The 13,471-nt window shown below is 48.3% G+C and overlaps 2 protein-coding genes across 2 annotated transcripts; one reads left to right on the top strand and one right to left on the bottom strand.

Annotated features, from left to right (window-relative positions):
* Positions 1–1,571: 1,571 nt before the first annotated feature.
* ydjc (YdjC chitooligosaccharide deacetylase homolog) lies at positions 1,572–6,369 on the top strand. The gene is made up of 5 exons (XM_079752050.1): positions 1,572–2,089; positions 2,509–2,668; positions 3,144–3,243; positions 4,049–4,226; positions 4,821–6,369. Exons 1-5 carry the CDS (start codon positions 1,926–1,928, stop codon positions 5,131–5,133), a joined length of 915 nt encoding a protein of 304 aa, XP_079608176.1. The 5' UTR covers positions 1,572–1,925; the 3' UTR covers positions 5,134–6,369.
* A 1,121-nt stretch (positions 6,370–7,490) lies between these two features.
* On the bottom strand, positions 7,491–12,540 carry ube2l3b (ubiquitin-conjugating enzyme E2L 3b). The gene is made up of 4 exons (XM_079757784.1): positions 12,476–12,540; positions 10,239–10,334; positions 8,672–8,858; positions 7,491–7,841 (listed from the first exon to the last, which is right to left on the bottom strand). The coding sequence occupies exons 1-4, from the start codon at positions 12,500–12,502 to the stop codon at positions 7,687–7,689; spliced, it is 465 nt and encodes a 154-aa protein (XP_079613910.1). The 5' UTR covers positions 12,503–12,540; the 3' UTR covers positions 7,491–7,686.
* Between the last annotated feature and the right edge of the window lie 931 nt (positions 12,541–13,471).

The raw sequence follows: 13,471 nt of genomic DNA, 5'->3' as shown, positions 1-13,471 counted from the left end.
ATGGAGATGCGTTCATAATCAGTCGGACCTCTGACTTCCGTCATCATATGTGGGCTAAATATGTGTTATACATATATAAAACATAATAAAATATACAACATACTAAATGAATGAAAAGTAACTTAGATACTTGCAGGATACATGTATTTTTGTTTTACAGGAGATTAACGATTAATGAAATTGTAAAAGGTTTGCATTTTCTTTTCTTACTTGAAAAATGAATCAGTACATTTAACAATATCTACATATAACACCGACGGTATCGAACCCGTCTTTATCAGCGGACAGCAGGCCTCAGTCGCTTAATGATTAGTGGAAATAAAACCAAATTATTTATAGAGCATCACTATGAACAGTTCAATAGTCACATTATCGATCAGATCAACGTAGAGACTCCTCATAGATCAAACTACAAAATAACGATAGATGAAGAGATAAAATAGTTATTAAAAAACAGCTGAACCTCGACCAATCCTGGGGGCCCAATTGGGCATGGCCAGAGACGCGAAGTCGGAAAGTTCGCGTGAACGACACCTCATGACGCTATTATGATTCTACTTCCGTTCGGCAACTCAGGCCAAATTTTGATAGTAGAGTTGCCCAGTTGGTGACGTATTACTAGTGACGGGCATGGACATGGCGGAACATGAACGTTTTAATCAATATAAAATAATCAACCATCATATCACATTCTTTGCTATTGATATACGTTGTAGCGTCTGTTGGTATGACTTTCCTCAGTTTTAAACGTTGTGTACTGGTTAACGGGAACTTTCCGACGTCGCGAAAATGTTTCCCCCATAATTTCCAGCGATGTGAACGCACCAATTTGTTCATGTGTGACGTGTTCCTGTGACGTGGTTGCGCCCGTGAAGAGATATATATTTTTGTATTTGAACCACGTAGGTCATTTTAATGTCGATTTTAAATGCTCTTACACACTTGATTACATTGCTACTTTATTCCAGTCACCAATTTATACATTGCATGGTCTTACTGTGCCTTCAATACAATGTGAAGTTGTGTTGTTTGTTTTCGGGCTGGTTTGCTAAAGAGGCTAATGTAGCTAACAATAAACATCGACTAGCCAAGTTCATGACACAATCACAAAGACTAACAGGAACGCTATGAATGCTCCGAGACCGGAAGTCTTGGAGCGCAACTCGGAAGGCTGGCGTCCGAGGATTCAGGAACACACCATGAAGTGAACTTGCTGCAAACACTAAGAGGCGAACTTAACAACCATCTTAACATTTGCATTACGATACATTATAGCTTACAATTATAAACATCACTTGATAAATTATCGCTCATGTTCAACCATCGAAAGCAGTTCTAATAACTGATTCATCTGATTCAGTAAAGAAGCGCAAAGAGGTCCCTGCGGGCATCCATACTTGTTGTGGTGAAGTCTAGTCTCACGAACAATCTGTTTTTCGGGTTTTATTTTGCGAACGTTTCCTGAACACTCTTATTTCGGAAAAAGGGAAGGTTTACGTAAAGACACGTAAGAGCTTCCAAACCTCCGAGCTGTTTTGAAGGCGGCACAAAACCAAATTATGATGATGTCACACATGTTGGTTTGTACACGTCCCCATGGTCTCCAGCTCGAGACTCGAGGCAAATTCGAACCCTCGGGGCTCTCTGGACTTTCACTATATTCAAATCGAGGGAGCCATGATCCCGGGCCGGCCGGAGCGCCGCGGGGGGGAGCGCAGCAGCCGTCCGGTCTCTCCCTCTCATCGCGTCTTCAGCTCCACGGGGCGTCGCTGATGGAATGGGAACAATGCGGCTCAGCGCGCGACCTGCGGGTGTAAGTGTCCCGGGTTACTTCTTATGGGATCCCGCGCTCGGCAGAGGGAGTGTGATTGTGTGTGTGTCAGTGTGTCAGTGTGTGAGTGTGTGAGTCCTGCGCTCAGCGGAGAATGCCTGAAGCCCGAGTGAAGCTCGTTGTGACCGGGGACGACTTCGGCTACTGCGCGAGGCGGAACCGCGGCATCGTGGAGGTGTTCCGGGCGGGCGGTCTATCCGCCGTGTCGCTGCTGGTCAACGGCGCCGGGGCGAAGGACGCGGCCGAGCTGGCCAAACGGTACCGAGCCTTCATAACATTCATACATAACATACAGCTGTTATATAAGGTAATGATTATGATCCGGGGGTCAGGGTGGGTGACCTGTCGGGTACCTACACACCCGAGTGACAGGAACCCCGTTATTCCCGGATGGAACATGAAATACAGACAGGAAGAAGATCACTCGGAATAAGAATTTTCAAAAAGGATACAAAAATTACTAAATGTTGATAATACTTTAGAAATGTAGATACTACTTTAAAATTCTAAATCTACACATTATGAATTTAGATAAGACTATATAAATGTAGATCTACACATTATAAATGTAGATAAGATTTGATGCATGTCTATGTTTGTAATAATGTATTGATAATGTGGACCCTAAAGGGCCGTGGCGCACCGTGTTCTGAGTATTCTTAATTGATTATCTGCAGGTATGCCATCCCGATCGGTCTCCATGCCAACCTGTCTGAGGGCGTGCCCGTGTGCGCGGCGTTGCGTGGCTCCGCCTCCCTGCTGGATGGGAGGGGCCTCCTGAGGGGAAAGGTGGGCTTCAGGGAGGCTCTGAGGGCGGGGCTTCTGCTCATGGAGGAGGTGCTTATACATTATATACATATATACTTTATATACATAATATACATAATATACATTATTATACATTATTATGTATGGGGTTCTCTAAATATATGTGAACCCCCTACAATATCCTACTGTGTAGTCCTTCTGTGCACTGCGGTGTGTCGAGGATTCAGCCTGAATAATGTCAACTCAACGTCCATGACTGAGTCAACACGTCACGTCACAAGGCTGTCCTCCCCTTCTGTCTCCATGACGACCACCTACTCCAGTACACTTCTTTATGATCATATATATTTCATTCATCCTTCCTTTGTGTGTGCGTTTCTGTGTGTGTGTGCGTGTGTCCCTGTGCTTGTGTGTCTGTGCGTTTGTGTGCGTGTGTGTGTGTGTGTTTCTGTGTATGCATGCTTTTGTATGGGTGTGTCTGCGTGTGAATGTGTGTGTGCTTGTGTGTTTGTGTGTGCCTGTGTGCGTGTGCTTGTGTGTTCAGGTGGAGCTGGAGCTGCGGTCTCAGGTGTTGTTGTTTGCAGAGCTGTTGGGTCACCTGCCCGGTCACATGGACGGACACCAGCATGTTCATGTACTGCCTGGTGAGCCAATCACACGCTAGTACAGCCCCTCCCTGCCCACCCCTGCGTCCTGATTGGTGGTCGTGGTTGACTCATTATAATATATGTAAATAAAATAAAATATTATGAATCATCTACGATCATGGCAGCTGGAGAGAACACATGTTAGGCTGATGTTAGTTATGAGAGAACACATGTTAGGCTGATGTTGGTTATGAGAAAACACATGTTAGGCTGATATTAGTTATGATAGAACACATGTTAGGCTGATGTTGGTTATGATAGAACACGTTAGGCTGATGTTAGTTATGATAGAACACATGTTAGGCTGATGTTAGTTATGATAGAACACATGTTAGGCTGATGTTGGTTATGAGAGAACACATGTTAGGCTGATGTTGGTTATGATAGAACACATGTTAGGCTGATGTTGGTTATGATAGAACACATGTTAGGCTGATGTTGGTTATGATAGAACACATGTTAGGCTGATGTTGGTTATGATAGAACACATGTTAGGCTGATGTTGGTTATGATAGAACACGTTAGGCTGATGTTGGTTATGATAGAACACATGTTAGGCTGATGTTAGTTATGATAGAACACGTTAGGCTGATGTTGGTTATGATAGAACACGTTAGGCTGAATAGGAACATTCAATGCCCTAATTCTCTCGTGGATTTGCCGGCCAAGGAATTGACACTAATCATTGTCGCTATTAATAGATAAATAATTAGCTATGCTACCAAGCCGTTAGAATCCAGTTCAACTGGAACTAGCTTGTTGTCTTGTAAAATTGTGTGTGTGTGTGTGTGTGTGTGTGCAGGTGTGCGGGAGGTGTTTGCCCGGGTGCTGGCAGACTTCGGGGTGCTCTACACCCGTGTTCCGGTCGAGCGGGGGTGGAGGAGCTGCCCCTGGCTGCCCCCCCACCTCCACCTTTTCTTCGCCCAGGTGGAGCAGGACGCGCTGGAGGCAGCCCCCGTCTTCTCCCGCCACGGCATCAGGTGAGCCTCCCTCAAAACACAGGTGCGCTGACCCCTCCCCCGGACCGGAGGCAACGCTTACCTGAGACCTAGGGCTCCGTTATGGCTCAACGTCGACGCAGCGCCGGGGGGTTATGGACCCCTATGACCTGGCAGACCCTCCTTGCGTCCACTGCAAGGGCTGACGTGCGCCTCCCAAAAGTGGAACCCTCTGTCGAGGCGACGCAGCAGGAAGGGCTATGATTGGTCAGCTCACTAAATCCTCACACAGAACCTACAGGTTCATGACTGCGTTGAAGTGTCTGTGTGGCCATTGCGTTGCGTCGACCGGAGCCATAACTGAAGCTTTACGGTGAATTAGGAGACCTGCTGGTCTATAGCAAACCCCCTAGAGACCGTTAGAGGAGCTACATGCTGGTCTCTAGTGAACCCCATAGAGGCCGTTAGAGGAGCTACATGCTGGTCTCTAGTGAACCCCTAGAGGGCGTCAGAGGAACCACATGCTAGTCTCTAGTGAACCCCTAGAGGGCGTCAGAGGCTAGGCTCTAGGGAACCCCCTAGTGGCTAGTGTGAGTGATACAGGTTTTCACATGGTGTCTTGCTGTCTCTCTCCAGGTGGCCTGATGTCTACCTGGGCCTGACCACCATGGGCCAGAACATGTCCATCTCCAACGTGAGGAGAGCTCTGCGCCTGGCCTTGGAGCCCCCCCCCTGCTCTCCCTGCCCCCCGCCCCGCGTCCTGACCGCCGAGCTGATGGCCCACCCGGGGTACCCCAGCCGGCCGGCCGAGGGGGGATGCGGCGCAGGGCCGGACGAGTTCTCACGCTCGGCGGACCGTCGGCGGGAGATGGAGACCCTCTCAGACCCCGCCCTGCTGGAGCTCTACGCCCAGGAGGGGGTCCAGCTCTGTGCCTTCAAGGACCTCTGAGGAGCCCTTCCTGAGGCCCAAGGGAGCTGTACCCGGCTGCTACACCCCCTCCTGAACTCCACCTAAAGCCATCTGAACTCCACCTAAAGCCATCTGAACTCCACCTAAAGCCATCTGAACTCCACCTAAAGCCATCTGAACTCCACCTAAAGCCATCTGAACTCCACCTAAAGCCATCTGAACTCTACCTAAAGCCATCTGAACTCCACCTAAAGCCATCTGAACTCCACCTAAAGCCATCTGAACTCCACCTAAAGCCATCTGAACTCCACCTAAAGCCATCTGAACTCCACCTAAAGCCATCTGAACTCCACCCTAAGCCACAGAGAAACAGAGGTACTCAGGTCTCCGCCATGACCCTGTCCTCAGTCAGCTAGAGGTCACCACCAGGTGGGCGTGTTCAGTAGCTAGCGTCACCAGGTGGGCGTGTTCAGTAGCTAGCGTCACCAGGTGGGCGTGTTCAGTAGCTAGCGTCACCAGGTGGGCGTGTTCAGTAGCTAGCGTCACCAAGTGGGCGTGTTCAGTAGCTAGCGTCACCAGGTGGGCGTGTTCAGTAGTTAGAGTCACCAGGTGGGCGTGTTCAGTAGCTAGCGTCACCAGGTGGGCGTGTTCAGTAGCTAGCGTCACCAGGTGGGCGTGTTCAGTAGCTAGCGTCACCAGGTGGGCGTGTTCAGTAGCTAGCGTCACCAGGTGGGCGTGTTCAGTAGCTCACGCTTGACTGTTGTAGGGTGCTAAGCACACAGACAGAACACCGTCTCAGGCGTTGTGCCGTGGTCGTGTTAAGTATGACTTATGAATATTATTTACAACCATTTTAGAACTCATCACGCTCAGTGACTACTGTGAATATAGAAACTGGAATTATGAAGGACGTTCACACAAAGAGCTTCAGGCTCATGTACCTAAACAGGTTTTTACTCTTCCTGATGGAATGCTGTCGGGCTCTGTTCCTCACAATCTGTGTAACACTACTGCCAGCCTGGGTTCTCTCTGGACCTCCTGTGAGGCTGGGGAACCAGAAGAGTCCCTGGTTTACATTCCTCTACCTTCAGGTCTGCTAACAGACAATGCAATGCTCACTACTGCCACGTTAATATTATTATTACTGTATAATAATGCCTTTAATTGTTCCAGTGATATTGAATATGTCTAGCACATGCATCCCTTGGTTGTGGACTCAGTAAGTTAAGTGTGTAGAGCCAAAGTAATTCCTGTAACACGCCATACAATGCGAAAAGGGGATTAAAGTTCATACAATACATTCATGGTGGGAGCTCCAGCTTTGATTTATCCCACCTTGAGTCTAAGGTGTGACCCAATCCAACGGTCCGGTAACGCCAGACCTCCGTCACTGCTGCCAACTTCTGCCTGTAGACCGGAACCCATTGGCTCAGTTCTCAACCGTCCAGCCATGTTGCTGCTCTGGCGCCCCCTAGTGGCTGTAAATGGTTCCGACCTGTAACCAATAAGAACCCACTCGCACACACCTCCCAATAATAAAAAACTAAGGACACCCAAATGTGAAAAGGCAGACACACAACGCATCCGGTGTCCCGGCAGACAGACGGGCTAACGGGGGTCATCTTTATTATGAAACCAGAGTGGACCGGGTCAGAGTGGCTTACGGGGGGAGGGCTGTCCCCGTCCTCTCTACACCTGGACAGGTATCCCCGGGGGGGGGGGGGGGGGGAGTCCCGTCATGGGGCTCCCAGGCAGGCAGCAGGGGGGTCTACTGGGTCATGGGGCGGTCTCAGCAGACACAGAAGGACAAAACATTCGAGCACCCAAAGCCAATTCAAATAATTTAAAGTAAACGGTGAAAGGTAGTAGATGAGGGATAAAGGAATTGCCTTCACTCGTCCAGAAACCCTGGCCTAGAATCACTACACACCCACACAAATGTATCTACAAAAACCATCAGAATCACGTCTCACAGATTGCTCAGTGCCGTTTTATTTGGCACAGAAACCCAAGCATACAGCCGTGGACCAGCGGGGGGGAGTGTTTAACGAGGGCCCTGGGGGGATGGGATGTCCCTACAGGGGCTTCTAGAGCCGGCTCCTCGGGCCCCCCCCCTCTGGACCGGGCCAGGGACAGCAGACGTGCTCCGGGAGAACGGGGAGGGAATCATAGTTTAAAACACAACAGGGCTACGCGTGAGGACTACAACAGCCAGAAACACCGCCGTCTCTAACTCACAGGATGCGCTCTACAACAGCTTCCTTGCTTTTAATTCAACAGTAGAAAGTTAGACACAGCATGGTGAGTTATACAACACCGTCCTGGGGGTGGGGGGGAGAGGGGGGCAGGTAAGAGTGGGGTGAGAGGGTGAGAGTGAGGTAAGAGAGAGGGTGAGGTAGGAGAGGGTGAGAGTGAGGTAAGAGAGGGGGAGGGTGAGAGAGGGTTAAATAGTGAGGTGACAGAGAGAGAAAGCGAGGAGACAGTGAGGTGAGAGCAGGGTGCATCAGGGAGGCCAGGAGGAGGGAGGATATTTGGTTGGGCGGGTGAGAGAGAGAGACAGAGCGAGAGGGGGGAGGGGCCCGGGGCCGAGGCTCAGTCCATTGGTCGCTTCTCTCCGTGTTTCTTTGTAAACTCCTCTGCGTTCTTAAAGAATTTTTTCCGGTCCTTTGAGTATTCCTCTGCGAGGTCGGCCCTGAGGGGGTGCTCCGGCTGGGGGTCGTTGACCAGCGCGATGAGGGACTGGATCACTGGGGACACAAGACACACACCGTCATAATGGGGACACGGGACACACTCACACCGTCATACAGGTGACACAAGACACACCGTCATAATGGGGACACAGGACACACACCGTCATACAGGGGACACAAGACACACCGTCATAATGGGGACACAGGACACACACCGTCATACAGGGGACACAAGACACACCGTCATAATGGGGACACGGGACACACACACCGTCATACAGGGGACACAAGACACACCGTCATAATGGGGACACGGGACACACACACTGGCATACAGGTGGCACAAGACACACCGTCATAATGGGGACACAGGACACACACACCGTCATAATGGGGACACAAGACACACCGTAATAATGGGGACACAGGACACACACACCGTCATAATGGGGCCACAGGACACACACACCGTCATAATGGGGACAAAGGACACACACGCTGTCATACAGGAGACACAAGATACACCGTCACACACACCGTCATAATGGGGACAAAGGACACACACACCGTCATAATGGTGACACAGGACACACACACCGTCATAATGGGGACAAAGGACACACACACTGTCATACAGGAGACGCAAGATACACCGTCACACACACCGTCATAATGGGGACAAAGGACACACACACACCATCATACAGGGGACACACAACACACACACTGTCATACTGGGTACACACAACACACAAACTGTCATACAGGGGACACACAACACACAAACTGTAGTACAGGGGACACAAGAGCGCACACACCCTCTGTTAGACCCTGCTACACTACAAAACTAATGGGTGTGTAATGGACCAAGAACACACACACACCTTGGTCCGTTTTGGTGGCAGGCTTCCAGTTCTCGGCGCTGATGACGGGCAGGCAGACCTGGCCCTTCTCGTCGATGTTGGGGTGGTAGATCTTGGTCTTGAAGGTGATCTTGGGGGGCTTGAAGGGGTACTCCGCAGGGAAGATGATCTCGATCCTGAAGGCCCCCTTGTCATAGGGAGGGTTGTCCTGGAACAGAAAACGGGAGTGAACTGGGGAGAGACCAGTGGTGAACTGGGCAGAGACCAGTGGTGAACTGGGGAGACTAGTGGTGAACCTTGGATAGACCAGTGGAGAACTGGAGACTAGTGGTGAACTTGAGACCAGGGATGAACTGTGGACAGACGAGTGATGAACTGGGCAGAGACCAGTGGTGAACTGGGCAGAGACCAGTGGTGAACTGGGGAGACTAGTGGTGAACCGGGGATAGACCAGTGGAGAACTGGAGACTAGTGGTGAACTTGAGACCAGGGATGAACTGTGGAGAGACGAGTGGTGAACTGGGGAGAGACCAGTGGTGAACTGGGGAGAGACCAGTGGTGAACTGGAGAGAGACCAGTGGTGAACTGGGGAGAGACCAGTGCTGCCAGGAGAGAGTTTTGCTTCAATCCGAATCCATTATTTTCATCATTAAAATAACCAACTTGTCAAGATTCACTCAAAGACAGATATACAATGAATAAGCAATTACATCACACGTAGGCCTGTCACGATAACACATTTTTCTGGCCGATGAATTGCCCCAGAAATGATTCCGATAAGCGATAATATTGCAGTTTTTTAACTAATATAATGATAATGGCATAATAATGCAAGTACACCCTTTCGAAGATCCATAAACTTATTTGTAAAGAACACTGGAACTGGACGTCTGGAAGACATTTAAAATATCCAGAATAAATTAACAAAACAACCAAAAACAATAAATAAAATGGAGTCAGTCTATTTTAACAAAAAATGCTTGTTTTGCCCTGTAATTATGAGCCCGAGCCCGATTTCAACCCGACATTTGTTACTTAGGCCTACTCTGCTAAATATATAAATATATATTATGTATAGAACGCCGGTCATTATCGGGAAAATAAGGCTTATTTTCGATAATGACCAGCAACGTTCTATACATTATCCCGCTTATTACACGGCTACTTGCCAAAACGAAAAAAAAATAACTTCACATGGTGTGTTGATCAGCAGTGAAATAGTCCGCCAAAGACGTTGACGTTGCTTAGCAACCGAAGACGCTTGGTTGATAAGTTACCGGACTACTTACTACCCATGCAAGTGAACGGAGCGTTCCACGGCGTTGAGGAGACCCGTGTAATAAAGGCCTATAATATTTGTGTTTATGGCATAGATTTCTTCTCAGATTAGGCCAATAAAGCATTGATTACAAAAAAAAAGAGTGCGAATGGAAATTATTACGGCTGGCAAGATATGATCGCTCATTTTAATTTATCGCGCAATTAATTGATTTATTGCTTATCGCGACAGGCCTAATCACGTTACAGCAGAAGGGGTGTTTATATTAAGCATACACTTAAATTCAATGTAATAGAGGAATCCACTTACAGGCACAATGAGTCCTTGCCATGACAATATGTTTGCTTCATCAACCTGAATGTTTCTGAAGTTTTTCATCCCAGACTTGCGGATTTCATCGAGTTCCTGGAATGTTGGAGGGAAGAAAAATAAGTTAATTCGTTAAACATGTTTAATATTCGTGGTTTCAAATCGGTGAGGCCCCGATATGAAAACAAACATCTCAACGTACCACAGCACAGGGTCCTAGGCCCCGTTAAGGTACCACAGGGTCCTCTTAAGGTACCACAGGGTCCTAGGGCCCCCTTAAGGTACCACAGGGTCCTAGGGCCCCTTAAGGTACCACAGGGTCCTAGGCCCCCTTAAGGTACCACAGGGTCCTAGGGCCCCTTAAGGTACCACAGGGTCCTCTTAAGGTACCACAGGGTCCTAGGGCCCCCTTAAGGTACCACAGGGTCCTAGGGCCCCTTAAGGTACCACAGGGTCCTAGGGCCCCCTTAAGGTACCACAGGGTCCTAGGGCCCCTTAAGGTACCACAGGGTCCTAGGCCCCCTTAAGGTACCACAGGGTCCTAGGCCCCCTTAAGGTACCACAGGGTCCTAGGGCCCCCTTAAGGTACCACAGGGTCCTAGGGCCCCCTTAAGGTACCACAGGGTCCTAGGGCCCCCTTAAGGTACCACAGGGTCCTAGAGGCCCCTTAAGGTACCACAGGGTCCTCTTAAGGTACCACAGGGTCCTAGAGGCCCCTTAAGGTACCACAGGGTCCTCTTAAGGTACCACAGGGTCCTAGGAGCCCTCTTGACGTACCACAGGGTCCTAGGGCCAAAACAAACCGGTAGGACCATTGACCAATCGGGGCTACGCTGACCTGAGTCTGGAAACTGGGCTAATGGCGTGTTCCAGACGCCTCGTACACCGCTCGCACCAGTTGCAAGTGGAGAAATCTCCCAGCTTTCTTGTGGCATTTCACGGAGGAACCCTCATTTTTGGTCGGCCCCACTCGGAAATACTGTGAGTACACCAAGTTCAGTGAAGCTGACCGTAGGACCCGACAACAAAAATGGCTGCGCCCGTTAAGAGATTTATTTTCTTTATATTTGTACTACGTTGGTCATTTTAATGTCTTGCTGTTTGTGCAATACAATGTAAAATGGTGTTGTTTGTTTTCGAGCTGGTTTGCTAAAGAGGCTAGTGTAAGTTACAATAACAATAACTAGCCAATGAGAGACGGGAACGCTGTAAGCGCGGCAAACCAGGAAATGGCGTCACAAGAGCAACTCGGGCAGTGCATGAGGCATCTGGAACATACCATAATGATCATGTCAAATACGACAACAACAGGGGGGCAACATGTCACGACAACATGTCTATGAGGAAGTGGGTTTCAAGTTATCATCATTAGTCTGCTCAGCTTTAGTTTCACTTTTGTTTTCACGATAGTTATAACTAAACGATCTGCCTAGATAAGCCTTTATACATTATTAAGGCACAACCAAACATCATTACAACGTCAAACGGCAGTGGAAATGTAAAAGCTCTTCATTTCATTGTGTTATTGACGATCAGGATGAGAGGTTTAAAGAACATGAAGGCTGTCAGCTGGTTCTACAATAACATTCCTTTTACCTTCTTCGAGATATCCTCCAAAACAAACGTTGGACGTGTTTTTAAATGTCAGAATAACACCCACAAACAATGACTGGTTGGTTAGCTAGCTAGCTCAACAAAAGCTACCTAGTTAGCCAAATAGCTAGCTGTCCCTTGGCTGCCTAGCAGCTCCTATCCTAGCTAGTGGCTTCTCATCTGCTCTAGGAGCTCCTCAGCAGGCTAGCTAGTGCCAGGCTAGCAGCAGAGCTCCAGCAGCTAGCTAAGAGATGCTAGGTGAAGAGCTGCTAGCTCGGGAGATGCTAATGGAATGCTATCTGTTACGGAAATGAACAGCATTTCGTTTCGTAAAGTAGCTAGCAAGTAGAACTTAGGGCGAAAGCAGGTAGAGGACCCATGTTCTATCATCTTCTCCGATCCTCCCCCGTCCCCCACGCTGCGGTTCAGCGGGGTGTGGACGCTCCCAGGCCGGGTCCGGAGGGGCCCGGGTCGGCCTCACTCTTCCGGGGCTCCGGTGCCACAGGACCGGGGTTAGCCTCGCTCATAGGCGGAGATCCGCCCCGACACCCCCCGGTAAACCCACACAGCGGGTCCCTAGACACAACCAGTGACCTGGTATGAATGTGTTGGAGGTGACGTGAGTGTAGAGAGTGATGGTTTACCTTCCCTAGCCGTCTGCTCGCCGCCATCCTGAAACCGATGTGCTCCCAGCATGCACGGCGCGACGCCCCAAACCTGGTGAGCAGGAGGAGGAGGAGGAGGAGGAGGAGGAGGAGGAGGATGATGATGATGATGATGATGATGTAAATATTATTATAAACAGGTTATATTTTGCAGTTTATTTTCTTATTTACATCATAATTGATATACATGTTATCCTATTATGCGTTTTCATTTTCGAATATGTTTGCAAATGTTTTGGTAAATCCCTTCTATACCTCACCTACCTTGTTTGAATACCTTTGTACACGATCTAACCCTTGTTCTTATTATGCATACTAGCCCTTATTATATAATTTACCTGTCTGCCCAATATACACCCTAGTTCTTATTATCCATACCAGCCCTTATTATATAATTTCCCTTGTATGTTATGTTTTTGCTTTTCCTAGATTTCTGAGATCTAGTAGAAGGATCTATAGATTATGTACCAATATGGTTTATCTATCTTGTGTATATTCCTTTATATACCTAGTATATTTTGGTATTTCATATTTAATGTGTATTTAGAGAGCTGCCTTCTATCCATATGGTTTTATTCAGATACCTGAAACACAATGGCGCTATGGCTATATTAAACCTTACCTACAGTCCAATTCAGTTTGTTATTTCACATTGAAAACAAGGATCCATTCCGCATCCCAAATGAAGAGGTTATAAAAATGGTTTTAAAATGTCTCATCTGCTATCCCCCTTCACGTAGAGCCCCAAGTGGCCATTCCAATCAATTGTATTATTTATTATATGCAATTACGATATTAAATAAGCAGGATGTTATCCAGATTTATTTGTGATATTATAATTCATTACCTATAAAGACACTTCACACATTTTCTTTTTTTTGGAACTTTGCTGGTATTTATGGATCATCGATCATTGAGAGAACGGGCTTGGGATCCTGGTCAAGTGACCTGTGTTGCCAGATAGATTTCCCGCCC

Source organism: Pollachius pollachius (genome assembly GCF_949987615.1).
Source record: "Pollachius pollachius genome assembly, chromosome: 1".
Classification (NCBI taxonomy): Eukaryota; Metazoa; Chordata; class Actinopteri; order Gadiformes; family Gadidae; genus Pollachius; species Pollachius pollachius.
Note: the sequence above shows the minus strand (reverse complement) of the source record. Positions and strands in the feature narration are given on the sequence as shown.

Excerpts from the sequence above, each read along its gene's own strand:
- ydjc (XM_079752050.1), top strand. The coding sequence starts at position 1,926 with ATGCCTGAAGCCCGAGTGAAGCTCGTTGTGACCGGGGACGACTTCGGC. Across the intron at positions 2,669-3,143 it reads GGCTTCTGCTCATGGAGGAG|GTGGAGCTGGAGCTGCGGTC; the intron begins GTGCTTATACAT and ends TTGTGTGTTCAG. Across the intron at positions 4,227-4,820 it reads TTCTCCCGCCACGGCATCAG|GTGGCCTGATGTCTACCTGG; the intron begins GTGAGCCTCCCT and ends GTCTCTCTCCAG.
- ube2l3b (XM_079757784.1), bottom strand. The coding sequence starts at position 12,502 with ATGGCGGCGAGCAGACGGCTAGGGAAG. Across the intron at positions 10,335-12,475 it reads CGAGCAGACGGCTAGGGAAG|GAACTCGATGAAATCCGCAA; the intron begins GTAAACCATCAC and ends CCAACATTCCAG. Across the intron at positions 7,842-8,671 it reads TGCCACCAAAACGGACCAAG|TGATCCAGTCCCTCATCGCG; the intron begins GTGTGTGTGTGT and ends TTGTGTCCCCAG.